This window comes from Neopelma chrysocephalum, unplaced genomic scaffold (genome assembly GCF_003984885.1).
Source record: "Neopelma chrysocephalum unplaced genomic scaffold, ASM398488v2 Primary Assembly neopelma1_69, whole genome shotgun sequence".
NCBI classification, from domain to species: Eukaryota; Metazoa; Chordata; class Aves; order Passeriformes; family Pipridae; genus Neopelma; species Neopelma chrysocephalum.
Genome location: NW_020897729.1, coordinates 7,968,032 through 7,995,560, shown reverse-complemented (window position 1 = coordinate 7,995,560; position 27,529 = coordinate 7,968,032). Strand labels below are relative to the sequence as shown.

At 40.5% G+C, this 27,529-nt stretch overlaps 2 protein-coding genes across 3 annotated transcripts in view; one reads left to right on the top strand and one right to left on the bottom strand.

The window, feature by feature from the left end:
* LRRC31 (leucine rich repeat containing 31) overlaps positions 1-26,696 on the bottom strand; it is a 42,986-nt gene extending 16,290 nt beyond the window's left edge. The window contains exons 1-3 of one of the 2 annotated variants that reach the window (XM_027685436.1): positions 26,369-26,696; positions 24,378-24,519; positions 21,815-22,016 (exon numbers count right to left, since the gene is read on the bottom strand). The gene's annotated coding sequence lies outside the window, so the exon portion shown is untranslated. Of the gene's footprint in view, positions 1-21,814; positions 22,017-23,876; positions 23,961-24,377; positions 24,520-26,368 lie in introns of those variants that run through there. The other variant, XM_027685437.1, reaches the window with a different exon arrangement.
* Positions 12,659-20,246, top strand: SAMD7 (sterile alpha motif domain containing 7). The gene is made up of 8 exons (XM_027685439.1): positions 12,659-12,761; positions 13,504-13,630; positions 13,756-13,892; positions 14,993-15,071; positions 17,462-18,141; positions 18,795-18,916; positions 19,182-19,292; positions 19,974-20,246. The coding sequence occupies exons 1-8, from the start codon at positions 12,659-12,661 to the stop codon at positions 20,244-20,246; spliced, it is 1,632 nt and encodes a 543-aa protein (XP_027541240.1).
* Positions 26,697-27,529: the final 833 nt, after the last annotated feature.

The window sequence follows — 27,529 nt, the reverse complement described above, 5'->3', positions numbered from 1 at the left end:
CAGCCATTTAAAATACATTTCACTGTGTGAAATGAAATGAAAACCAAATCAAATCACCTCATTCCATATTTATGGACAACCATAGAGTGCTCACAGGAGGGGTTTGAGGAGGCACTGAGAAAATACAAAGCCAGATAAAACCTTGGGTTCACAAATGTGTGCTGAGTAACCCTAAACAGCCCCCTAAACTCTGTAGATTTCATGGGTGGAAAGGTTGAGGAAGATTTTGATATTTCGCTGTACTTCAATACTTTGAACATAACAAAAAGTAAAGTTATGAAACTCTGGTGCCAGCATGCAAAAGTGAGCTCTGCCTGACCTGAGGGGGCTGCACACTTGGCAGGACAGGGCCAGGTTCAAGGCCAGGTTGGACTGGGCTTGGAGCAACCTGGTCTAGTGGAAGGTGTCCCTGGCCATGGCAGGGAGGGTGGAATGAGGTGGTCTTTAGGGTCCTTTCCAACCCCAACCATTCTGGGATTCTATGACAGTGACATGTGCTGGATGGACTCGCTGTGAGCAGAGGTGTGTGACAGGCCCTGTTGCCACTGATTTATTACAGCTGTAAGAATTTCAACCTTCCATATACCAACACAGACGGTAAATACGAACTGTAGAATTCTAAAACAGATTCTTTTTTTCAAAGCCAGAATTTACCCTATGAACTATTTAATATTAGCAATTATAATTAGATTTTTCCAACTACTCATTCATATTGAATATGCATTTTGAATTCCATAAAATTAAAGACTAAAAGATCTATAGCAGCAAATGTATATTTATATCCTCAATGCAGACATTTTTAACACTCTGATATCAAGTTACTCCTTTTTAAATGGAACTACACAAGTAGAAACTTAATGTTTCATTCTCTCTTACAATATACGAGACTAATGGAGAAGATTTTCAGTCTGGAAAATTCTTTTTAGTTGAACTTATGCCAGGATTAATCCCCTTTCAGTTAATCATTTACATGAATGGGCAATCTGCAGAGTTCACGCAAGGCCTGCAAACTATATTAATTACTAGAAACCTAATTACAAATCAACAGAGTCAAAGGATCAGTGGTACTTCCATACGGTACCATCTGGTACAATGGGGCTGGAGAGTTCACCAAAACTCCTCATTGCATTGTGTGCAACTTCAGCCAGAGTGTGTGTTGACAGAGAGAGCAAGTTTATGCACATACAGGAGCTGATTGTAAAGCACTTTTAGGGTAATCCTAAAAGACGGCACCTGATCCCTGTATTCTGGCTGTTATTGCAAAAGTTGGTTCAAAATAAACCCTAAATCCATACTCAGGGTAATGGAAAAAAAATGGCTAAACAGGCCAATAGGAAAATGTCTGCCATGAAATGGTTTATTAGAGTTACAAAGTATGTGTATTGTCAGGTTTGTTAGTTATTACTTTGTTAGTTATTATTCCAATATAAAAAGGCATGTACAGGGTGAAATTCTGTAAATGACATGAATATGGCACAGTGCAGTTTCCATTATGTCTGGTGTGCATGCATGGAAATGGTAATTTAATTTTATCAGTTGATTTGCTCTTTCAACATGTGGTGAGTTTAAAAGTTTTGACCAAAACACATTAGTCTTCTCTTACACCATGTTAACCAAACAAAAAATGAGATCCTTGAAACCTCAACTTGTATGGTTTCCAACCATTTTGATACAGGGACACATAAAATCCAGTCTTCTTTCCACATAGATCATTTGGTCAATTTAATTTCCAAAGGATCTTAATGGTTTGCCATATTTCATCACTGAGATTCACTCATTGGCTTTTGGAATTGAGATCAGCCACACTAAACAAAATTTAGTGGCTTCATTTTTGTCTAAAGTTTGGCTCCAGTTCTCTCTGATTAATTCCTGGATTTCCATTGGGAATGAGGCAGCTGTGTAATCCACCTGGTTTCTCCAAACTTCTCTCAAGAGCTGTGGTAAATGTAAAGCTCTTCCTCTGAACAAGCAATCGTGTTGCAACCTGTTGCCTTTGCAGTGAGTATCTGCTGGCCCTGTCAGTATGAATTTAGTACAGGAGAACATCAAAGTTGGCCACTTTTCAGAGTGTCTGCAACTGAATAAGGAGCTACCCCACAACCAAGTGAAGGGCTGAGGATTGGGGAAAAAATTAACTCCCAAGGAATGCTCCAGCTTGAAGGACATTGTGCACAGCCAGGACATCAGATGATTACAGTGACTCTGACACACAGCTTTGCCTGTTCCCTTCCCTGGTTATTTTTCAATTTCTTGTGCAGCAAGATCCCGCCTGTTTTTAAGCCTCTGTGTCACTGTAAAGTCTGTGTTTGTTCCTAATCCCGGGATTCTAGGACACAGCTTCTTGTTCAAACTCATTCTTGCAATTCCCAGCCTACAGGTCCTAGACTTCCTAGACTTTCCTCCTCTCTTTACTTATGCTTGTGGAAACTGTGCTCTTCTAGACTAGACCTTCTGGGGAAAATATGGAAGGAAGTGACATTTAGATAAAGAATGTGATGTGTCTGAACACCAACTTCATTTTGGGAAAAGACAGGTTGATCTGTGATAAATAAGCCATTTACCAGGTTCTGTATCAGTCCAGTTAATTTCATTATACAGAAATATGTCTCCACTGAAGTGGAGATAAGTGGATTTTTACCTTGCTTCAGTAGATTTGATAAGGAGAAGAAAGAGGGATTATCACTCTTTCACAGATTCCTCCCTTATGACAGACAGTGTTTAGAAACAGTGGATTAAAACCTGCTTAGATTCTAGTTTAGCAGGTTCTCTACTTAGACAAATCCATTCCAGCACTGCATCTTGACAACCAGCATAATTCTTGAACTAGTAATAAAATTATCTAATACAATTTCTGCCTTCCATTTTTGAAGACTGATACATTCCATCAGCTGAGCCAGGTCTGTCACTGACTTTGTCAAAAGGGAACAAAGAAAAGTTCTGGCCCAAATCAGTGCTGATAAAATGTTGAGTGACAATGGTAAGACTATATCTACTTTAGTGCAAGGAGCTCATTCCACACTGATAACCCACTCTGGTACTCCAGGAATTGTGAAAGATGTGGAGTAGTTGACATTTCTTTTGAAATTAATGGAGAGAGTCTCCTTGTTCATAATTCAGCTTTGGAACAGTACCTAAACTGCCCAGAACTCTACATTACTTTGTCCCATTCACAACTCATCTCCTACATCCCTTTTTCTCCCTCCTTTGATGCTTTGCCATTTTTCCTGCTGGTGAAGACCACCAGCAGGAACAGGAATGCTGAGAGACACCCAGACCACTGCATGATTCAGAAACACATCCCTGCCTGATGCCTGCAAAATCTCATCAAGAACAACTTGGTCTTCTCTGGACAGGGACCACTGAAGCATCTTTGTGCACTGTGTTTGTCACAGTTCAGTGCAGCCCACAGCAATCCTGCCTCTGTGCCAGAAACCAAGGGCTCAATGCCAGGGATCTTGTGAAGCAGTTTGTTCTCTCTCCAAACTTCCCTCATTAGGTAAAACGGGAAAAAATAAATATATATCCTTATTATATTCCTGGTTTGTTTCTACCTCAGGAAGTAATTTTTCCTGATATTAAAATTTTTGTGGTTTTCCTGAAATGCAATTCACACGGATTAAAACATCTGATGAAAAATGGATGCTGTTGCAAGACTTTGTTTTTAATTTATTTGGGCAACCCCACATCTTACACAGCATTTGCTTCAACTTCACCCAGAAAATCTCAAAAAATTCCAGCAGAGGAACTTATTTCAAGACTGTATCTACTCATTACATATCAAGTCACAGGTTTCTGTAGGCAGCTACAGACTCAGTGGAATGGATTGAACACAAGCTGAAAATTATCTTTAAGCCTGGAATGCTCCTTTGCTTCCTTCTCTGCCTGTACATGCAAAGATCTTGACAACAACATGAAAACTATTCTCAGGTTATTTTAGTTGGTGTCTAATTTTTTTTTAAAGCAAGTCCTAAAATAATATTTAAAATCTACTATTGGATTTTTTAAGCAATGTTTCTGATTTTCTTCTTTGTAAAGAATGTCCAGAGAGCAACAAAAGAGCCACGATGGCACTTGCAACAAAAATATTTAGAGAGCCTCAGTCACTTGAAAAAAATCCCATATTAGATACTGCATATGTATTTTGTGTTATGTTATAAAAAATTAGTTTGTTTTCTGTGAGGACGTGCTGAACTATAGCAGAATCACATCACTTTGCTAACAATAAAACTTCCTTGAAAGTGATTTTCAGTAGATATGAGCCCAATTTCTCCAGATTTAGGCATTGGTTTAGTGTTTGAGAGAGGACGAGGGACAATTTTTAGTTGTTGCAGTGAGCACCTGATGAACTTCAGGCAGGTGTCCAAGGATTAACAAACATCAACACTGTTGTACCATCAGCTGACACGGATATTGGAAGAAACTAAGCACTCCCTGGCATTTCAAAACCTGCCATTTCTAGGAATTGGTTCTGGGAGCCAACTCCTGGCCAGTGAGAATTAAAGAGTAACTTGCCGGCTTGAGCAGTATAACCATCTGATCCCTGTGTTAGCCTCACAATATGCTTAACAGGATTTCCACCTTGCAGCTCCCCCCAATCCAATCGGATACACAGTTCTGGGATATCACAGTTCTGGGATAACTGCTTGCCAGTGGTCAGAACTACACCCTTTCTAAAAATCACTATGAATAGGTAACACAACAGTGAGAGCCAGGCAACTGCAAACCTTCTCTCGTATTTCTTGTTGGAACAGGAAGATTTTAAGTGAATGCACCAAGCATCTTAAAAGCTAACAACGGCTTAGCAGGTTAAATGTGAAATAGGTTTATCAGCTCAGTGTAGTGCTCTTCATGTAATTATGTTTTTACAGCCTGGTTAGGGGATGGTATTGGAGAAGAGCTTGTGATGTCAGAGTGGGGAGGGCTTAGGAGCAGGGATGAGGGCTAATCAAGACAAGTTCAGTTTGTATTTAAAGTCAAGTCAGCGTTAGTTAAGGCAGTTTTTGACATGTTAATCTTGATGTGTTTTAAGAGCTGCCAAACACATTACTGAGGCAGCCTGAAAGGAAGATCTATAGCAGAGTAACACACTCTTGGATGTTCATGGTGTCTTCATTTTACCCAAAACTAAGGTCTGCACGATAGATGTAAGTATACATAAAACAAAAAGTGCTGGTTTTTAGTGTAAATGGTGATGCAACACCTGTTAAGCAATACCAAGACGTGTATGATTTTTCAGATTTTGATAGGAAAGTCTTGTCTAGCGACAGAAACGGAGCAGATCAAAGCAAACTTGTTCATGGTGATTTTATGTAAGAGCAGCACTGGAGTGCAGAGACTAAAGTTAGAAATAGGCAGAGGTGATGCAGAAAAAGTGAAGTATGTGATTAGCTATGGTCTGATTTCTCAGCAATCTGCTATATATATTCCTATGAGTAAATAATTCTGCATATTTGGGTGCAAACGCTGTATTTTTTATGATATAAATTTGATCATTTTAGAAATACTTAAAGATCTATTTTGCAAATGGAGGATTTTACTTTGGGAAGGCTTGTCATTGCATATTAAGTATTTTATTAGAAAACTTTGCATACAGATTGTGTTGCTTAATATATATGCACCAATGTTTCCCTGTCTTGTCTAACTCTAACACAATATTCTTAAAAGGTAGCTGGTTGTTAATATACATATCTATATCTTAATCTTTGTGATAATTTATATTTTTAAAGTACAATAGAAAAACCTCAACATTTTACAGGTACTTCCTGGAGCAGTGGATTTTCTAAATCAGTGTGCAATCAGAATAAATCAAGGCCATCATCACACAGATATATTTGGCTCATTTAGTCTGATAAACCCACATGAGATTTACCCAACGAAAATTTTGCCTCTGTGTGTAGCCATCATAACAAACCCCAGTGCTGGCAGCTTGTGGAACACCAGTGGATGCAGTGGTATACATTTTTGAAAAATAATATCATAATGTAATAAGGGTTCCTTACAGGTTGTTATTATCTGAATCTGTGCATGGAATTAGCTGCAGATTGAGAAGGGTTTGGGCACTATTATGTTGCCTTCAGAGCTAAAAATTCAAGTTCCTTAGTTACACAACATGTGAATTTCCAGATCTCCGTAGTGCCCCAGAGATATAGAAAGAGTGGGAGAGGGAGGCAATCCTAACTCAAGTAATTTCATCATGGTCTGATCCTTCAAACTGGAGCTGAAAATGTTCAGTCTGAGTTGCTGATTTCATTGTCTGTTTACAGGATCAGGTGTGCAATTCCACATGTTAATCTCATAGGGGGGAAAATTTTGTATTAAACACGTGACTTTATACATGAATTCATAAAACAATAGCAGTTTTAGTATCTGACACGTGTGACTTCCACATATTTTAATATACCTGCAAATATTTTTTTTCATATGAACATGCACTGTCACTTGCTTTGTAATAAAGCAAGCTGACCTGGAATTATTAATGACAAAAACTCACACCATCTTGATTTACCTCAGTGGTCTAAGACACATCAAATGCAGTTCTCTGTGTTATTGGAGGATTTGGGGAAATCTGAGGGATCCTGCTGCAGTATTTAATATCCCGACTAAAGGGTCAGATACTGAGGATTCAGTATAAGTTTTCTAGATTCAAACTCTTAGATAGCCAGTGAAGTTGAAGAGTTGCTAAATGAAAAGAGTTTTTAACAGCCTCCCTAAATCCCTTTCCTCTTTCCACTACTTGGTTTCTTTTGGCATGGAAGAATTGTCATTTGCACTAGTATTTCATGTTAAAGCAAGACATAAATCCCACTGAAATTCAACTGCATTTCACTTGGAAGTACCAACCTTGCCCTCCAATGATTAGGAAGCTTTCCACCCCAAGACTTCCATTTCCAGTATTAGTAAATAAATAAATAAATAGATAGATAAAACCCTACTTATTATTTTATACTTTAAAATTAAAATTATTAAAAAGAGTTTCATTTCCCTTTAACTGATCCCACTTAAGCCATATTTTGCAATCTTTGGGCTTCTAAAAAAGTCAAAGACAAGAGGATAATGTTTCAAATGTCATCCCTAATTATGAAATAAACCCACAGTGAAAACAAATGACATCATGCTTTTATCTCTGTGTATATAACTGATGTAATAGGAAGACTCATTCCTTGTAAGCCCTGTGCCAGTTTGCTGGGATACAGGGTGGGTGTGCAATGTCACATCCATGTGCACACACACACTTTCTCCTCTACAACCACTATTTTTACTAGTTCTTGCTTGGTTACTGTACTTAGATTTTTAACAGGCATAATTCAAGCCCTCAGTGTGACCCCAGCAGGAGCCTTTGGGTGCTGCTATGAACACAAATAAACAATATCAGCCCTGTGGTTCTGCAGAGACCAGTCCTGTGGTTACAGCGCTGAGCTGAGAGGGAGAAGAGCTGAGCACAATTCCCACCTCAGCTGCTGACTGTCCTGGATCCATATGCCTCCAGTGCCATATCAAACAGCAGGACTGCTCCTTTTTCCTCCACCATCTCTCTCTCTCACCTCATAGGCTTTGTGGGATCTCAGTGTGTGTTTGTGCTCAGCACAAGGCACCTCCACCTCTGGTTTTAGTCAATGCATCACTGTTGCCTTAGTAGCATGCAGGAATAAGTTTCCCTTTGCCTCCAGCCATTCCAGGGGGAACAAGATGAACTTCTGTTATGAACCCAGCTTAGTTCCTGAAGGATTGAGTTTGCCAGTACTAAGCCTTGACTACTTCCTGACACCAGTGTGTTTAAAAAACAGAAAGAGTGACTTGCTGCTTGCAATCTTACCAAATAGCTGGGTCAGAAATGGGGAAATCCGTGTCTCCAAATCCGTGTGAATGCAATGCAAACTCTTCTGGCTGTCACACACAGTATAAATATAGTTATTTTCCTTTCTTTAGGGAATGTATCGTTCTCAATCCAGTTTTAGGATTACACTCTAATCTCAGTCTCTGAGCAGTCTGTGCCCACGTATCTAGGATTAGAATTTAGCCCCACAGCCTCTCCAATGGCACCTTACCCCAATTAAGAAGGCATATTTCGTGTTCCTCTATGACATAATATTAATATAATTGCTTTTTTGATTTCCAAAAGTCATTTAATTTGTTGGCTGTGGACTCCGGAATAATTATAGTCTCTAGTTTTGTGACTCTTAGCATGAGTTTAGAGCAAGAACCCTTGATCCTACAGTTAATGACATTAGGAGTATTAGTAATATTGGAATATTTATCTATTTCTTTAAACAGCACTTGATTTCTCAAGTAATCAGGAGAGGTTTTTCTAAAAAGGAAGTCAGTGGAAACACAAATGAGACTATGTATGATTTCAGTCATAAGCAGGGACACATGTTTATATGTTTGACTGATGTCTCTGACACAGATTAACTGAGCATATTAAACAATACTCAGCTTCTTCCAAACAGTCTGTGGAGCCACTACTGAGGTGCACCAAACATTGACTTTAAAAAATGCTAATTCCATGTGCTTGATACAAATAAAACCAATATTAGTTAACGAAACCTTAATGCATTTAACTATAAAAAACAAGTCTTCCAACAGACCTATATTATACATAAGACTATATTGTATCTTGCCAATGCAGTTAATAACATGGACACACGGCCTGGTACAGACATTTTGAAACTCCATGGGAGCATGATTAGATTTGCAAATGCTTCTGGTTCATGAAGTTCGTGTCTTGCCACTTCTCATCTAATAAATTGAGACAGAATTAGTCCTGGGTGAGTGGTTCTGCCTGCTGCCAAGAAGGGTTTGCTAAGGGTAAAACTCTAAAAGTAGAGATTAACTTGTCTTCATCCCCGTAATGTGCTGTACAGCCAGGATTTGTGCAATAGGATCAGAGCAGAGCCATATATGAATCTAACGCTGGACAGCTGGTGTGTATGAATTTATATGAACCCCGATGCCAGATTTTGAGCTACCCTCAAATCCCAGCTAATAAATGTATCAGAACTATACTTTCCCTGTTCCCTCACAGAGGCTTTGCTGATGTGGTTTCTAATATGCCCATTCTTATGAAAATAGTCTGAACCTTGAGTACCCTAAATTTGACCTGCCAGGCTGAACCACAGCTAAGTAACCAAAAGAGATGCTTTTCCAAATGGAATAACATAGATTAGTCAAGTTCAGCACCACCTCCAGACATAGAGTTACACACAAGTCTTTACAGGAGGTTATTAAGCTAACTATTTATCCTACCTGATCAATTCAATACTTCCCTGAGCAGGAAATTCAGGGATATTAAGAAATAATTTGATACAGATAACATATACATACAAAACATGTTCTTTGTGTTAAATTTGAACCAAACTGATATTCTGCCATTCAACTTGGAGAAGTAGTTTATAATTTTGGTAGAAATAACATCTCAATCTTTTATCACAAATGCCAGAGTTATTTTTATGTACCTGAGAAAAAAATCCAAGTTAAGCTAAAAAGGATTGATTATCACACCAATGATGTCATGAAGCAACTCCAGTGAAAACATCATTAAGGAATCAAACCCTCCTTTTGGCTCATGATGATTCAAAAACTGGGTCAATGGAAGCAGTAAGCTAGAGCTTGAGTGGAAGAAAGTATCAATGAATTTTCAATACTATTTTTCAATACTATATCTTTTCCCTGTGAAACCAACAGACCACAGAGTCTACCTTTGCAAGGCTGGGTTGTTTATGTGATGCACATTGCCTGAAGCAAGGGATGTTGCCTGAAGTGATGTCTGTGAATCTTGGTCATCTAATCTATCAGTAAACATGGATCAGCTCCACTGTGGGTGCTGCTGCATTCAATACCCCACATTCAGGGAAAACCTCACTTTTTAAAAGAAAGTTTTAAAGCAAATTCTTTAATAGTTTCTGCTTCAGCTCTGAAAGGAGGCAGTGTGAGAGACTGCCTGTCAACAGACACTGTATCACATCCAACACAAGATCCAGATTTGTTTTAGGGACTGCACAGACAGCACAGAGAACACCACAGCAATACTGGTGCTACTGGTTTCTAACCTCAGGTACTGCTGTGGATAGATATCTGTCACAACAGACAGGGTATATGGGATCCTATGTGGGGGATCTGGGTCAGAAAAGATGGGTCTTTTCCCACTAGGGTTTCCATGATTCTACACTTTAAAGTTGAACAACCTAATTTTAGTCACAGGTGTGATTTTAGGGGCAAGTGTAGAAGTTCTGGGTAGGCCTGATGAAGGAAGCGTCTTTTATCTGTTCATCTTTTTCCCACACAGGGACATATTCCCCAGAATACAGCACATTCACAGCTGTGACTAAAACAGAGGATCGATGCATTCCAGCGGTTCCTAAAAAGCAAAAGTGGTACAACTTGTCATTCATCTGACAGATGAAACTTTGTCAGTGGTAATACTAGTTTTTAAGGGTTTTTTTTCCTAATTTACTAGAATAAAAAGTTTAAAACCTGGATTTTCTTTCTATTATGTCTATCTGGAACTCTGCTGTTTTCTTTGCATCTTCATATCACAAAATCATAGAATAGTTTGGGTTGTAATGGACCTTTAAGTCCATCTATTTCAATCCCCCTGCAATAAGCACTGACATCTTTAGGTGGATCAGGTTGCTCTGGTCAGATGCACCAGGCAAAGGCCAAAGATCAGGCTGTAAGGAGGTCAGCATGAAGTTTAAAATTGCAGTTTGTTTTGCAGAACGTTTAATGCAGTCATTTATCCATGACAAGAAACCACCTAAATGGCTCACTGGACAATATGGTGTGGCAAATACCATCATCCCAGTTGCCACCTATTTTTTGAGCTGCTGAAAAGTTTAGTTCAGCACTAAATCGCTTTAGTACTGAGCTTTAAAATGCTTTAGCAGCTCAGAAGCACTTTGGCAGCTCAAATGCTCTTCATGAAGCCCCAGCATCCTAAATCGCTTTAAGTCTAAAGTATCCTAAAAAAAAAAGGCAAATGGAAATATATCCAGCAGCACATGTTTGGATAATACATACGTCAAGAACAAAGGACATGGTGCTAGTCTTGGATTTGACAGGATGTCTGCTGCCAGGAAGACCTGAATCTTGGCCAACACAGAATCCAGCATTTACATTTACAAACGTAAAGAATTTTTTATTTTGAGGGAGCACCAGTGGGGTAGTCCAAGTGCAGCCTCTGCTCTCAGTCTGAATGGCTGAAATGACTCATTTGTCTACCTTCTGGAAAACTCATTTTGAGATCCAGACCAAGTATCTTCACCATACCAAGGAAATGGTAAATTCCTGAGAAATGTGAATTAGATTGAGAGCTTTCCCGTAATTCTTTTTCAACTCATTAATAGGGCAAAGGCAACAGAAGAAGTTGAAATGATTAAGTTATAAATGGCTTGGGTAACAAAATATGGGATTTGGGTTGCAGCTGATTTTTGGATAATGAACAGTGCTCCTGTCTTTGCATTTCCCTCACTGTTTCCTCTACCAAATGCTGGCTGAACTCATGGAGCTCTAACTTTCTATCTACAGGATGAGGACACTTAGGCATTACATCTTCCTTCTTTCAGAAGACAGAAAGAGTCTGTTTCATCAGAGCTAAATGGGGTGGAAATTCAAGTCCCTACTTTCAACATACTTTAAAAAAAAATAATTTAAAAACAATCATTTGCTGTGCAACTCTGGTTTGAAATGAGTGTTCAGATGCCCCTGCTGCTGCTTTTGGAGTTGGCCTGCTCCCTCTGCCAACTCCTCAGCTTAAAGCATTCCATACAGGATAACTTTTTAACATCCAGGCTCTGGGTTACAGGACTTGCTTCCTTTATCACCTGTCTGCACAAATAATCCTGCTATAGATTATTCACCCAAAATCCTGAGCGGGGCATACTGTGGTTATTCATTCCACTGGTATCAGGATCATTTTTAATCTGCTCACCTTCCTCTTTGGACAGACTTGGAAATGCTCTCACAATCCACCTCAACGACAGTGCAGCTACTCAGCCATGTATTTGCAGTGTATTAGGTTTTAGTCTAGATTTCTACTCTTCATCTGGCTTTATTCACCTGTACATATATGGGTAATTAATCTGAGTCTCCCTTGTTTTATCAGTGTTTTCATCACTACAAAGCATGTTATTTTACCTTTTCTACTGCATTTGGCAGCCTTAAGGGGTTGATGTCTTTTAGAACAGCTCATTTCTACCATTTCTCTCCATCTGTTTCACTTAGTTTGCAGTAAAGAGGGCTCCAAACTATTACAATTCCCAAATGAACCCAAAGATACCTGCCTTCCTAAATACGAGCACGTCACTAATCTCAGGGCTGCTGTGATACTGCAGGTAAAGGCTTTGGCTTAATTACATCCTTTTGAGCTGCTGTTTCCCAACATCCTGACTTTCCTTGCATTGTAAGATCCAAGGACACTGATCAACTCAGTGTAAACACAGGTAATATTTGTATTGTCCTGAAACCTGAAAGTTTCTATATGGAAAACAGTACAACCCACAAACACTAAAGGGTCCAGCTGTGACTGGCAGGACTACCTGCTTCTCTGAGAATTAACTGGCATAACCTGCTCTGTTCCCCATATTGTTGAATGTCATTTTTCTCTTTGGCCCTGCTGATTCAGATCCTTCCCCCAGCAAAGCTGGTGCAGTCTCCTTGCAGCATGACTCCTCGGGAGCACATGAGGAAGATGTCAATCCTGGGGGAACAAGGAACACTGGAAGAGAAGCACCTGTACCGATTAGCAAGCGGGATGGCAGCAGGAGGTGAGCAGGGAGAAACCCAAACTACATCTGTTTATAGGATTGCTAATTCCTCTACAATATACAAAAACCAGCCAGCAACAGGATGAATGTCTTAAAAAGGCATTTCAAATTTATCTTAGGAGTAACTGCAGAAATATTTCTCTAAGGTAATTTAAAGTTAACACAGGGGGCTCTTGGAATTCTGAATTTGATTAAGAGATGCTGAGCATCTGAAAGACAAGTCAAGGTCACAAAACAACTTAGCAACAAAAGCCATAGCTGGACATTATGATGTTCTGGCTCACCATTGTAGGCTCTTCTTTCTAGTGTTGATGTTTCATGACAAGGTAGGTTCTAGCTAATATGATTTTTCTAAAAATGAAACTATATTAGAAATAAAAGCTGTCTCAAGTAGAGAACTTAACATCCATGGCTATCTTCTTCTATTTCATACTGTCATGTGAATTACTATTAATTGTAAATTGTCCTTTTGTACACTTGACTGTGGACATCCTTGTTTATTTTTAATGCAGTTTGATTGTATAAATTTGCATTAATTAAACAAAGTAGTTATTGTGGCAGCAGAAACATATTTTTTAGTTGCTGCTATTAAAAAAAAGTGTGATTTGCTAACTCGTACTAAAGTACTAACTCGTACTTGAGGGGAAAAAACCAATCATTTTCTTTGGTAAAGTCGTATTGCAGACAGAATGACTTTCTAAGTTAGCACACTGACCCCAGAGCTGTGTCTGCTTTGTCCCAGAGCTGCGGCAGCGGCAGGAGATGCTCATGAGGAATCAGCTGATGGCAGTGAACCCCCAGCTGATGGCGCCGGGCCAGCAGAGGGTGCAGGCGATCCCTGCCCAGTTTGAGCCGCGCCTGGTCGACAGGTACCGGGCACCATTTCCCTGTTAATGACAACTGTGCTGTCCCTGAGCATGTACAGACCTTTGATTATTCTTAACTAAGCAATGTCCTCTGCATATCTGAATGTTGGGGTTTTTTTCCCTCCCAGAGATCTGTTACCTTCCACTGAAATGATGGCCTCGGCTGATCCCAGACAAATCCACATATCCTCCCACCTCGGACCCACAGTCCCGCAGCACCCAAATGTGCCAAACCTATTGGCCAACCGAGTTTACCCAGGCCCAGGTAACGAAGCAGCGTCTGCATCCTGAAAAGTGAGAGTGTGTAAACGAGAGAGCAAACTGCACCTACTGGTTTGCCGTTGGTTTGTTGGTCGTGTCAGCAACAGTTTATTTTCTTTAGAAAAACAGTCTCACTGAATGGAAACAGCCTGTCCACCAGAGAATCTAAACTGCACCAGTCTAGGTCTAAACATATCCATTTTAGCTTTTGTTAAATACACTGTTTTCAAAGTCATTTGCATGTTTTTCTACTCTCTTTTTCTTTTTGTATTTTGCAAGCATTTTCACATCTGAAAAAAAGGCTGTAGCTAAACAAATGAGCCCAATCAACAACACTTTCACACTACATTTAACTCTTGCTCTTGTATGAGTATTGGCTGCTTTATACTGGTCATATTCTATAATGATAATATCACATGCCACCTTACTCATGTAGGGCAACTGGAAGTCCTTTTAATAAAGGTTCAAAATTACAAGGCATAGCTCCCAGGGGAAGGCTGGATATCACAACTGTGGCACTCGTGTCATGCTGCACATAAATTTACATATCACTTCATCCAAAGTGATCTCATTGTTCCTTTTTTGAGATGAGTGAATGAATTCTCAATGTCACATTGATTTATAAAGAAGTATTTCTGGCTTCAGCTTTTTTCCCCACCTAATGCAGATCTCAAATAAGAGATTCCCTCAAGAGGAAACATAATTTAAAATTACATGGCCTCCAGGCTGAAAACAGTCTTGAAGGATCAGGTTTGCTTTGCTCAGTTGATGGTTACTATTTTCTGAGCAGTTATAAGTACTTCAAAGACTGCAACTAAAACCACCCTGCTGTCTCCTTTCTTTATGGATAACAGCAGATATTCCTAACTACAGATCTGATCCTGCAAACACCTAATGCTGGACTTCATGTTTCTTCTACTCATTCTCACCAAAGCAATGACCACAAATAGGATTTGACTTATAGTCATATCTGCTTCCTGGTGGAGTCCATGGTTGAAGTCTTAAAAAGCTTTTTAAAGTGTCTCTGCATTGCTTTGGGTTTTGTGCACTTGCTTGAGGAAACAAGTGAATTTTAAAGACTTATTTTTTCCCCTTCCCTTTAAGGATACGGCTTTCTACAACCAGAATCCATGGAAGCTGTGGCCAGAAGACAGGAACTGGCTCAAAAGCAAAATATTGCCAGGTAATCCATAGCAAGCTTTGCTCTGAGGTACCTGCCAGGATTAGGGCAGTTGGCAATTACTGAAGCACACATTTACTCTTTACAGTGGTTGAGATATTTTTTCAAGTCATCCAGAGAAGCAGAGGGCCCTTGATTATCTATTAAGACCTGAACATAGAGAACTTTCTGCTTGCCCCTATTCTGCTTTTAGTCCTAAAATGATATAAGAAAAAAACAAGCCCTTTAGCTTGGTTAAGGGAACAAAGAAACTCCAGCCCCAGCCCTTGAACTCTCGATTCAAACACCCTGAAGTTACAAAAATTCAGAAACAAATTCAAACCTTCCAGCTGTGTGCTGTCACACAACATTTTAAGCCTCTACAGCTGGGCCCTTGGGATAATTAGCTATGTCTCCACCCTACCAGGGTGGGCAGCTTTCTTAGTTTACCAAATAGTTGGAATATCAGGGTGATTATAGAGAAGTCCACTAATTTGTTCCAGTGTGAGTGTAATCAGTAGCTGGTTAAGTAACCAGCAGTGCCTTCCCTCACAGCCACACCATTTCCATAGCAGAACTCTAAACTCAACCACTCCTGCCCTGGGCTGCAGCACAGCACTCAGTGGTAGCAGCCCTCACACAGTGAGACTAAGAGCAAAGAACAGATAAATTATGAGTAGGCATCTGAAGAGAATTATGACAGAAGTGTTTTGGGCTCTTCAGTCAACAAAACTTGATTATTAGCTTGATTATTGCACAAGATTTGCATCAGCAATGCACTTCCCTTAGCTGTTACCACATGGAAAAGCCCTGAGAAAAACAAGTAAAATAACCAGCAGCAAGCATGACCATCACATCCAGGCTCAGCCACATCAGAGCTGGTCCTACCTGTTCAGGCTCTTCCCTCAGCCCACAAAAACCCCAACATAAAAAACCCCAGCCTAAATCCATGAGATAATCTTTTACCTCAGTTTTTTTCCACCCTGGCAATTTCCACTATGTTCACACTGCTTTGTGCAGCACACATCACCTTTAGAGCTGCCTTTGGTCCTTTCACCTGTTACAGAAATCAGGTGTTGACAGCCTCCTGAACTTCCTGCAGTCGTGCTGCTGAGCACCTGGGCCCAAATCCTTGTTCTCCAAGGGACTCTGCCTCATACCAAAGCTCAGTGATCCCCCATCTGCTGGTCCACAGAGGAACAGACCATCTTATCTGGAGGAGTAGCAGGAATGTAATTCTTTCTGCTGCTTATTTCCACTTCAAGAGCTGTGTGGGAGTAATGACAGTGGGGCAAGACATACAAGGACATGGTACACAGACAAAACACTTCCTTTGGATCTCTGAAAGCAGAAAATCAATAATTCAGAGGCTGTTGCAAAGATGAAAAGAGGGCAAAGAAAAATCTCTGAATGGACTAATCAACTAATTCCTCCTCAAACCAAAAATCTGAATAGATAGCTTTTGCCCAAACTGTTTTTCTGACAATTTTCTGCTCTTCTAGAAGTCAGACTCTCTCTGACCTCTTATCCTCATTGCAGTGTTAAGAAAGCTATCTTGGTGAACTTTAAAGTGCTTTACTTCATGGGTCCTTTTCCAAAGAAAGATGCAGATATCCCACTGAAAGCTCCTCAAAGCTCCTTTAGGAGCTCTAGTTTTCTGTTTGGTCACTGGCTTGGCTCCAGAGAAAGCTGATGCCAGCAAAGGTTGGTACAGCAGAGACAAATACTACTCCTTGTAGTCTCCATATCCCACTGGTAAGCCCTCCTACCCAGTATTCCAGGGGCAGGAAGCTGGCACAGACTCTGGAGCATTGGCTTTATCCACAAGGAAGGAACACTTACCACCCAGATCTAATCTTTTCACACTCTCAGAGCCATGCTCCGGTGCCAGGCACTATGGAGAGTTACCCAAGGGACTTCACATTAGCTCTGAATGTCACATCCCAGAGATAATACAAATCCAGTTCTTTATCATTTGCAATATCAGTGGAATTTTGCAGTTTTCAGTACAGTTTTCTGATTAGTAATGTAATTCACTTACTTTCTTTAGTATTCAACCCTTAGGACCCTGGAGATAATTTTTCAAACCCCAAGTGAGCATAATCACCTCATAATGCCTGGATTGCAAAAACACAAATGACACTTTTTTGCCTGAAATATTATCTAGGGGCATCCCACAGAAGATATATTTTCCCTTCCTTTTAGCTTACTCTGTGTGTGTGACAGCACATTAAATACAGCCAGTTTGCCATTCCATCTGCAGTTTGTGCCCTCTCACACCCAGCACTGTGCGGGAGAGACAAGACAAGCAGTTCTCTTGCCTATTCAATTATCTGAGTTTTCGTTTGTGCTGAAAAAAAAGGTGATGAAGGAACTGAGCTGCCCTAACTGCCCCTGCTCTGTGTGTCTCTTAGAATGGAGATGGAGATGAGTGCTATTTTTCAGCAAAAGGAAATGGAGAAAGCCCATCGGAAAGGGCTGCTGGGCCTGGAAGCACCTTTCCTTTACCATGGGATGCCAGCAAGTCCCATTGCTTTCCGTGGCAGGCACAGGCTACCTGAGGGCCACCTTCCTAGTGACTTGTATGTTCATCGCACCACCCTGGATGAAATCCATGGGAACACTGTGCTCATGGCAACCAGCCCGTACCCGCCGGTGACCACGCTCCAAAGGGAGAGGGGACGTCGGCCAGGGAGAAGAGCTGGGAACCACAAAACTGCAGATTGCAGCGCCAATGGCACAAAGAACCAGGCTGAGGACAAACCCACGGACTCTGCTTCAGCTGCCGTGGATGATGAGAAAGAAGACAAGAAAGAAATAGAGGTGGAGGCACCAAACAAACATGAGCAAAGCAAAAACCAGACTGAGCCATCTGCAGTTGCCAAAAACTGTAAAGAGTTTGAGCAAGGTTTGAGAAAGAACTGTGCTACTCATGAAATTTCTACTGAAACCAACAGCTGCAGCAACACAAATGAGAAGGAAGCCAATAGCTCCTGTGCTGCTTTTGATGACAAATACATGTATCCTTCTGCAATCCCATTCTCAGCATTACCATATGGATTTCCAGTACCCAACAACCCATTGCTACCTTCAGGTTTGTCAGACCTCCAGATTACAGTTATATGTTGATATCATTTGTTTTAATTGATATGGTTTCTTATTTCTTCCCCCTGTTTTAAGTAAATTTTTGTTAAGGCAGAGTCATTGCAACTAAATGTAGAATTCATATGCTGCAAGCAGTAATAACTGAATTCAGTTCCTGCTTTAAAAATGAATATCAATTAAAATAAACAAAATTGCTGATTGAAATTGTGAGTTAGTCTCTCCCTTCTGCCCATAACTTTTCTATGTGTCCTAACTCTCAGTAGGCACTATGGGTTAGCAAAGGCTTGGATCTGTTCTACTGACATATTAGTAAAATTAAAGTAACAGTAAAGTCTAAGGAATCAAAAATATTGGATAATGTACTCATCAGAGGAAATACTGCAGCATCATTTGTATGTGTAGTGACTGGTAGGTACAGTGCAGGCAGTAAACAAAAAAAAAACACCAAAAAAATCCCCTCAAGATCCGGGTACTAATGACTATCTGGTGATTTTGTGTCCAAGACTCCTGTATCTGTGACTACACACTGCTATTAATTTAATGGGTTCTGGAGAAGTGTAAAAATTTTCATGTTAACAACCACTTCCTCCTGATTTGCCAGCAAAATTCTACGACCGTAACTTCTGTGTTTCCTCCACCAAGGAGCACATGGCCTGATCCTGAATGGAGAAGACATTTCCTCCATCGAGGACATTCGCAAGTGGACTGTTGATGACGTGCACAACTTCATCGTCAGCCTCCCAGGCTGCTCAGATTATGCCCAGGTGATTATAAACATTCATCACATTCTCAGGTCTTTAGAACCATCTACATTTAAAGGTCATCAAATAAATGCAAATGTGAGAGGGTAACTGGTTGTCACAAAGTTACAAATATAATAGTAGTTTTCATTGTGCCATTAGGAGATGAATATGAAGATAAATCAGTAAAATTATTATTTCCTCCTTTTATTCTCTGTGTCTCAGGATTAAGCATAAAAAATAATCAGTCTGTTTTAGCACACTATGATGTGTTTTATCATTTCATCAGATATTTAAAGACCATGCTATTGATGGAGAAACCCTCCCACTGCTAACAGAGGAACATCTCCTGGATACAATGGGATTAAAACTCGGACCAGCATTAAAAATCCGCTCTCAGGTATGATCATTAAATGTATGCCCAAGTCACAGACACATGAACGAGCCAGAAGCTCACAGGATGAAATTTTTCCAAACTAAACCACTTTTTTTTTTCAGTGATAAGGTAACTACCATAATATTGGGAGAAAATAAATTACTCCAGCATAGTTTGCTTTTGCTTCTCTGCATGTTACCACAGCACACAGGGAGACCCTAAGGAATATGATCATACATTTTTCAGGGACAGTTAGTCCCTCTATGTTTACAGTTTTCTGCCCTCAATTTCATCCACTAATATCAACTCTCTGTGTGTTTCTGCTGTTGTCTGGTTCTTTTCTTTTTCTTTTCTCTCACTCTTCTGCCCTTAAAACCACCTTAACCCACTCCTGGCTGGCACTTTGCCTTCCCTCTGTCCCTGGGGTGCTGCTGCTCCCAGGGAGCAGGAGGATCCTGCAGTCAGGCCCCACACTTCCAAGCTGAGTATTGACAAGCTCCTTCCACAACCCGGGCTTAGAAAAATATGAAAGAGGGAAAATGCAAGAGATTTTTTTTCGCTTTTGCTAACCACTGCTAACCCTTGGAGACGGCTGGGATCCCCTGGATGTCCCTGGCGTTGCTCCACCAGAGTCAACTTTGATGTTTAATGGCGTTAACAGTGTCTCGAGAAGCGATTGCTGCGATTGTGCCTTTGTCTTTAAAGGTGTCCCGACGCCTGGGAAACGTGTTCTACATGATGAATCTCCCTCTGCCGGTGCCCCTGCCCCCTGCTGCCGGGAAACCCTCGGAGCAGCCCTCCGACATGGCCTCCCCTCTGCACTGCAACAGCAGCGGGGACACGCTGGACAGTCCCTGCTCTCAGGACCCAGAAACTTCCCAAGCAGTGGAACAGATCGTTTCAGAAAGCAGGGAAAATCCCTGTGACACAGCTGGGTCTCAGGCTGACTTCCAGATGATCGCTTTCCAGAAAAGTTGAGCTAAGTCCAGGACACAACGTGTTTTTAATAATACAGGAACCTCTAGTTACAAAGTGTTTGAGAAGAAGCTACAGCCTGAAACCTCTGTGTGGCTGAAGGAAATAAGCTGCCAATGCAGCATGAGGAAGTCTAGTATCTCAAAGGCATTAAAAATGCAACTACATGTTAGTGCAATTCCTTTCAAGTGCAATTCATTGAAAAGAATACCACTATAGTTAGCAGGGAAAATTATTTTTTCATTAAAGTCCAGTGGCATCACTGAAAGCTGTCAGAGACTCAGAGTGCACTGTCTGTCTTACATCTGTCTTACACTGTGTTCCTGTGGGCTGCTGAGAAACTACATGGGAAAGTCACAGCTGCCACACGTAGCTGACTCCTCCTTCTACTGAACAAAATTTATATTTATATGGAATTCATTGGGAGAGTATGGAATTACCTTCAGAATACAGAGAAATTTGAGTTAATCCCATTGCTATTCCAGAACTAAGCCTTTCTAAGTGCCTGGGAAGGGTATACAGGGTATAAAGAAGATACACGGATTAAACTCTGGACATGAAAATACCATGTGTGACAGTAATTTTAATTTTATTAATTTTAATTATTCCAAGGCATTCTTATCACCAGGGCTGGAATTTGCTTTGTGTGACTGCACAGCTGAGATGAGCTTAGGGGGAAGCACCAGCAGACTGTGCCATGAAGACCAGTCACTGGAGGACAGTCAGGTTCCTGCAGGTATCAGGCTCAAACCCACCTGGTTCCTGCCAAGCTCTGCCAGAACAACCTTCCCCTTGGCTTGCCTGGGAAAGCCATGGAAAGCCGTTCACTCAGCAGCATGCTCAGTGTTCTTCTTTTTGGAAAAAGACAGCCATTTTAGCCTGAAAGCTCCCTTTTCTCTGCAAAAATATGGTTTCCCCTCACTTGTGCTACTGATGAGTCATTATCTCACAACAAACAAGAACAAGAGAACATGAAATAGAGCTTTTGGCTAAGGATAAACCTCCAGCATTTATTGTGATTTCTGTGTGGCTTATCTTTGTTCCCTCTGGAGGGGTTTGTTCATACGTTGGTTTTCCACTGAGGCTTTGGAAGTCAGTATATTTCCACTCTTCTCCTTGCAAGAGCACTTCTTTACTCCAAAGGACACACAAATATTTTTGATAATTGAAGTTCTGTGAATTGAGGTTTGACAAATTGTGGATCTGCTGTATGTTGCTACTTTAGATTCGCTCCCCTTAGTTTAGTTTGTGTGGCCTCAAGTACTTAAAGCCCAAGAGGTATAAAGCTGTTTAGATGGTGAGAGGTTAAACACATGAGGATGGAGAGTATTTTCATATTCTGTTCTTCTACTTTAGCTTAAGAAAAGACATTTTATGTCTTTGCTATATTTGTGCACTAGATAATGTGTAATTAGATATTTGCAACAGCGACTTCAGATGTTCATCTTATTATACTGTCCAAACTTTGCAGCCTTTGGAAGAAGGGCAAATACCTACATTCTTTTTAGCATGTGCAACAATTTCTAACTTATTTTTGTACAATTGACAATCGTGTTGACAGCGTCACTTACTTAATTAAACACACTTAATGACGTGGTTTTCAAATGGCATCCTACCTCCTCACTGTATGAAATATTCGACTCAATCCACGCGAGACTTTCTCCACCCTGGAAGAGGAATCCCTGACACGGCTCCAGGTGAGTCAGGCCAGGAGATGTCGCTGCAAAGCCGCGCGAGGTCACCTGCTGCCCTCCCGAGGGAAACGCAGCACACCTGAGGGACAGGTAAAGGGCAAGGATGTGAAGAAACTGAACCTGTTTTTCTAAAGCAGCAGCAGAGAGACTTGACTTGCAATCCCATATGCCAGGGAGGAAAGATTGAAATGTGGTTCTGAAGAGTGTGATTGTTTCTGTAAATGGTTCAGACACGAACGATGACAAAAGCTGAGAAAGTTGGGATGAAAACTCTGCAGTCTCCTACTACTTCTGCAACTGAAAAACACCCCAAACACCTGATCCTTTACACACATTGGGCACTTCTTCCCAAAATGACAAAAAAAAAATGACTTCATGGCTTCCTGTACTCAGGGGAGATGTGCTGGAGCAGCCAAAATGCAATAAGGCTTGAACTGCAAACAGCTGTGGAGTGAAATAGGAAGGAAAGGGATTTAGCTAAACAGACATAGTTGATTCTATTTCTAATGAAGGAAATACCACTGGTAATGAATGTTTCCTCTCCTACAAACACTTCAAAGAAAATGAAGAAAAAAAATAAATTGAAAAAAAACATAGAATCAGTAGACAGACCCATATTTCCAGGCTTTGATGTGTTTTCATGAATTATGTTCATATGTAAACGTTGAGGCCTTACTGATTCTTATGTTTTTTGACTTTTCGTGCTTATTCCAGCTGCAAAGGGGTTCAGGTAGCAATCACAAGTAACTCAAAAAGCTGGCAGAACTCTGCCACTTAATGACTTCCTGGTGTCTGTGCCACCACTGCATTCATTTTTTCTGCTATGCCACTAAAATCCCAAGGTGATGCAGATGACTTATTTTGAGTGGCATCATTAGAAATGTTTCACTTAACATCTGTTGCTGTATTAGTTCATAGCAGTGATGCAGTTAATGAAGAAGAGAATATTTTTTGTAAGAGGTTGATGTATCTGATTGTGTATCTACACTAAACATGTGGGCTACCAGGGACAGAGACTTCCCTTTCTTTTTTTTAATAGGGCCGAGGTTAAAGACAAGATTAATAAAAAAGTACAATAAACACATAACAAAATGGTTCTGTACTATAAATAACAGTCCTGAAAAAGAAGAAATGGCTTATCCTTTCTATGATAACCTGGGTTTCTGACCTTATGATTGCTGTATATGGTGATGATGTGGAATACGTACTCACACAGAGACAAATAGATAATTCTCTGCTCAATTCCACGGGTGAAAAATCTCTAAAAAATGCTATGAATATACAAGTGAGGAAGAATTCCACCTAGTCTAAGTCAGGCATTCATTCTAATCCAGCACACAAACACAAGAGCAGGCAGCAAGGTCCACAGGGCAATGGTATTTCAAAATGACCCATACTCATACCACCAGCTATTTTATGAAAATTTAAATTTTAAAACTTCATATTATTGTGAATCTGCCACAAAATAATTTTCAGAATGTTAAATTATCCTTAAAGTGTGAACCACAAAAAATAATCACCTCTGGTTTTTAAAATTGCCTCTATTTTTTAAACTAAGTAGAAACTTCTCATATTTTTGACTTTGCCCTCACAGAATGTTGATTGGTTGTGCAGTGTTTTGAGTCACGTTCAACATCAGAAATTTTACAGGAAAGCACCCAAAACTAGATACAGCTCATTTTGGTACCTTGCTCTGGTAATGTTCTATCTAAGCCCTTTATTATTCACTGGAAAATAACAAGTCTGCTCTATCACAGAATGGTTTGGGCTGGAAGTGACCTTACAGATCATCCAGTTCCAGCCCACTGTGTTCATCAGGGTTCTGTTACCTGGAGTGATTGGTTTTGATTAGCCCCTCATGCTATAATAAAGAGCTGTAGCTATATTGCTATGGCAATTGCAGTATAATAGTACTTGTTGTAGTAAGAGAAAACCTGACCTCTCCTTTCTCACTTGTTCAGGGTTTGGGGGTTTTTTGCAGTTGCAAGGCTCCTTTCCTTTCTTTGGGAAGGCTTTGCTCCTACTGTCACCTGTGTTGAGGTCACAAGAATTACTCTGTTAACTTGGACTTTGTGCAGTCCTTTCCTTTGTCCCGTTGCCAAGTTTGCCCAAGCCTGTTTTCTCTCAGACAGACATTAATTCTGTACTACCCACACGTTCTTCTTGAACCACCAATTTCCCTGTTGGTGAGGCTGCAAAGCCTTTAGCCCAGCCCACAGAAAACCTATCAAGACCTATTGTCTGTGTTGTATAGAGAATGATGCAGTATTTTTTCCTACAGTACAGCAAAGACACGAATAGATGTTTTGATTTATCAAAATTTAAAAGCACATGTGGCATCTGTGTGTGTGAATTGCTGACATAAATATCAATCAAACAAAACAGCAAAGCAGAAAAAGCACTGCTGACCATGGGGGAAAAAAGAAAGCATCAAGCCAACCTGGTTCTCCTCTTTGCTGATTAGCTTTCAGTCCCAGGGTTCAAACAGCTCTGCACAGCTGGGATTCTTGGGACTCCAGCAGTTCCTAAATGGTTTGCATTGAAGGATGGTCTGTAAAGCTCTCACTGGCTTCTGGTTCAGTCTGTTAAATGGAGGGAAGTAAACTCAAGACTCACATTTTTATATAACAAATATTTTTAACTCAACCACTTGTAGTCATAACAACAAATCTATGATTTTTATAAAACAATAACAGATAGTTTCTCCTAATGCTTTATCCTTAAATATTACCATTCTTATCCTCCTCTCCTGCCACTGCCAAAAATACAGAGACACTAGCAAGCCCTTTTTATATATATTTTTTCCCCCGAATCTCAGCTGGTTCTTAAAAAACTGTATTGATGTGTTTTCCATTTATGTGTGCAGGTACATCCCCACTGACTCCAGCACAGTCTGACTGACAGTGGTCTTTAGAAAGATCTGATGTGCCACCCCACACCAGGAGAGATATGCCCTTAATGTCTTTATTAGGGTTCAACAGTTATTACTAAAATGAGAATATACTCTTGCAGTGAACAAAGCTGGTATTTGAAATAGATGCAGTTAATTACAGAAGGAACAGAATCAGGAGAAATGATTTCTTAGCTCACCTGTGACTTCTGTCGATTATATGTATCAAATAATTCTGAGTTGTATAGAAATGAAAATGAACTTGAATGAGAGGAAGTATTTAAGAAGCTTCTTAGTGAAAGACAATTCTGGAGATTTGTCTAATGAATCTTTGTTGTTCTGCTAAATTAAAAGCTAAGTGGCTAACTAAATATTTATAAGTTTCAGAGATGGAAGTGACTCAGGATATGTCTACAGTGGAACGTGTTTCTTAGTTATGACTCATGTATTTGTGGGTGGATTTTAGCTGAACCTGCCTTGACAGTATGTGATGCTGTACAGCACAAGGCCCCTATTCCTTATGTTTTGAACCCATAATCAGTGCTGAAGCTGACTGGATGAAAAGGGAGGTCAGTCCAGAGCCTGCATCCAGACATCACCTGCAGATGATCTAGGAGATGTCTCCTAACATATTGCTGGGGAATTTGTTTGCCTTCCTTCCTCCCTCCCTCCCCTCCTTCCTTCTTTCCCTCCCTGCCCCTCAACAGAATAGGTGAGGTAATTGTGATTTGTATTCTCCTCTCTCTTCCTCCAGAGCCAGAAGGATTATCCATGGGTCCAGTGGATAAGCTTCTTGCAAGTGAATGGTTTGTTCAGCAAACACTTGCTCTCACTTCTGGTGTGACTTCAACTTCTGTTTTACAGAAGGCTGTATGACTCCAGAGAGAATTAGTGACATGGTTGTAATTCAATTGCCAACATGTAGCCTTGTCCTTCTGATGTGTATTGTCACAGTGGTAAGTCCACATCATCTTATGGTTTCAGGATGACTGAGCCCAAAGGAATCAGATAACAGAAGCACAAATGCCAATAAATTGACAGGAACAAGTGAATTTAAGGGTATAAGAAAATATGTACCAGAAAGAGTAGAACACCACCTATCTCAGTGTCCTGCCTCAGGGGTCAAGAGAGGACACCTAAAGGAGAGCATAAGAACGAAGCAAACCTTTCAGAATAATTCCTTTATCTCCAGGGAGCTATTTCACAAACAGAGGTGATTTCTGTATTTAATAGTAGCTCATGATGCATTTTCGTTCCATTGATGTGTCCAGCTGTTTTTTGGACTAAGTTTCCAGCATCCTTACTGCTGTGTTAGATCACACAGCTGGGGTGAAGAAGAGGGAAATAAGCTAATGAAATGCTGTCGGTTTGGCTTCAGTTGAAAGAGGAAACCACCCCACTTGTATGCAATATCCTTCCCAACAGCAATGCTGAATTTACCCTAATCAAAAGGGCAGTTGGCCCTTTAGGGGCTGTGACTTCACCGTGAGGTTCTGAAATGCTGCTTTTTGCAGCCTCCCCCTCAGCTGACAGACACTGACCTTAAACACAAGCAGTTTGAACCTTCACTTCCACTCCCTGGCTTTTTTTTGGGATTCAGCCATTTGCTTCTCTCCTGTTTGCATCATACTGATGACTGCAAATAAACTTGTTCCAGGTACACTTCAATCTTGCTCTGCTCTGTGCTCCATATTGGTAGGTCCATCCAGTGCATTACACAGGAGGACACATTCCCTGGCCCAGTTTCCATCCCTCAGTCCTTTCTTAGAGATCTGCTTGAAGTGATGGGTTTGCTCCCTGTGCTGCTCCATGCCCAGCTGTCCTAGGAAGAGCTCCTGCAACTTAGTGTTTCTCAAACTTCAGATGAATTAAAATGGGGGGGGGGGAGCAAAATAGAGATTAACCAGATAGTCAAGGTGCTTTTCTGGCAGCAAATGGCTTGATGTACTGCAGATAACATACCATGCCAAAAAAAACTCCTGCAAAATGAAGAGCTAAGCATTAAAAATGGGTTTATGAATCAGCAATAGATTCAAAGAGACAGGGGGCATAGGGAAGTAAGACCTTAAAAGAGCCCAAAAGTAGAGGTATGAGGGATGATGACCCATCACAAGGTGATTGCATCCTTCAAGAGGAGGGCAGTGTGACCAGGCAGGAGTGTGGTTCCAAACTGCATCTTCCATGGAGCAGGGAGAGCTTCACAGCTGAAATTCAGCTTGTGCCTGTGCAGGTAGAGCAGAGGGTCTGAGCTATGCAGTGCTAAAATCCTTACTGCAGGCATCATGTATTATTAGCAATCTGTAAGTTACAAGTGGCTGAAGCAACTTCTGCAAGAAAGCCTCCATGTCAGTGGGCTTTTATGTTACTGTAAGTCAAGCAGATGAAATAACTGCTTGAATTATTGCCAGCTTAAAACATACAATTTTAATAAATGCAGTTTGCCTACTTTTTACAAGGCATTGTTTTATTGTAACCATAAAAACTTCAATTCCCTTTCCCTAGTTTATCTTTTGAATTACACTTTTCTGGTTCACTCGCTCTGCAGTCAGTCAGCTTAATTTGTAACTTGTATGGATTTTCTGCCCAGCAACAGCAAAAGGAAAACATTCAACAGAAAAAGATGTCGTACCAGCAAGAGCACAAAACCTGGCACAGTGACTGAGGGGCAAATACGCTGCTGGAAACGTTTTTAGGTTCTTAAT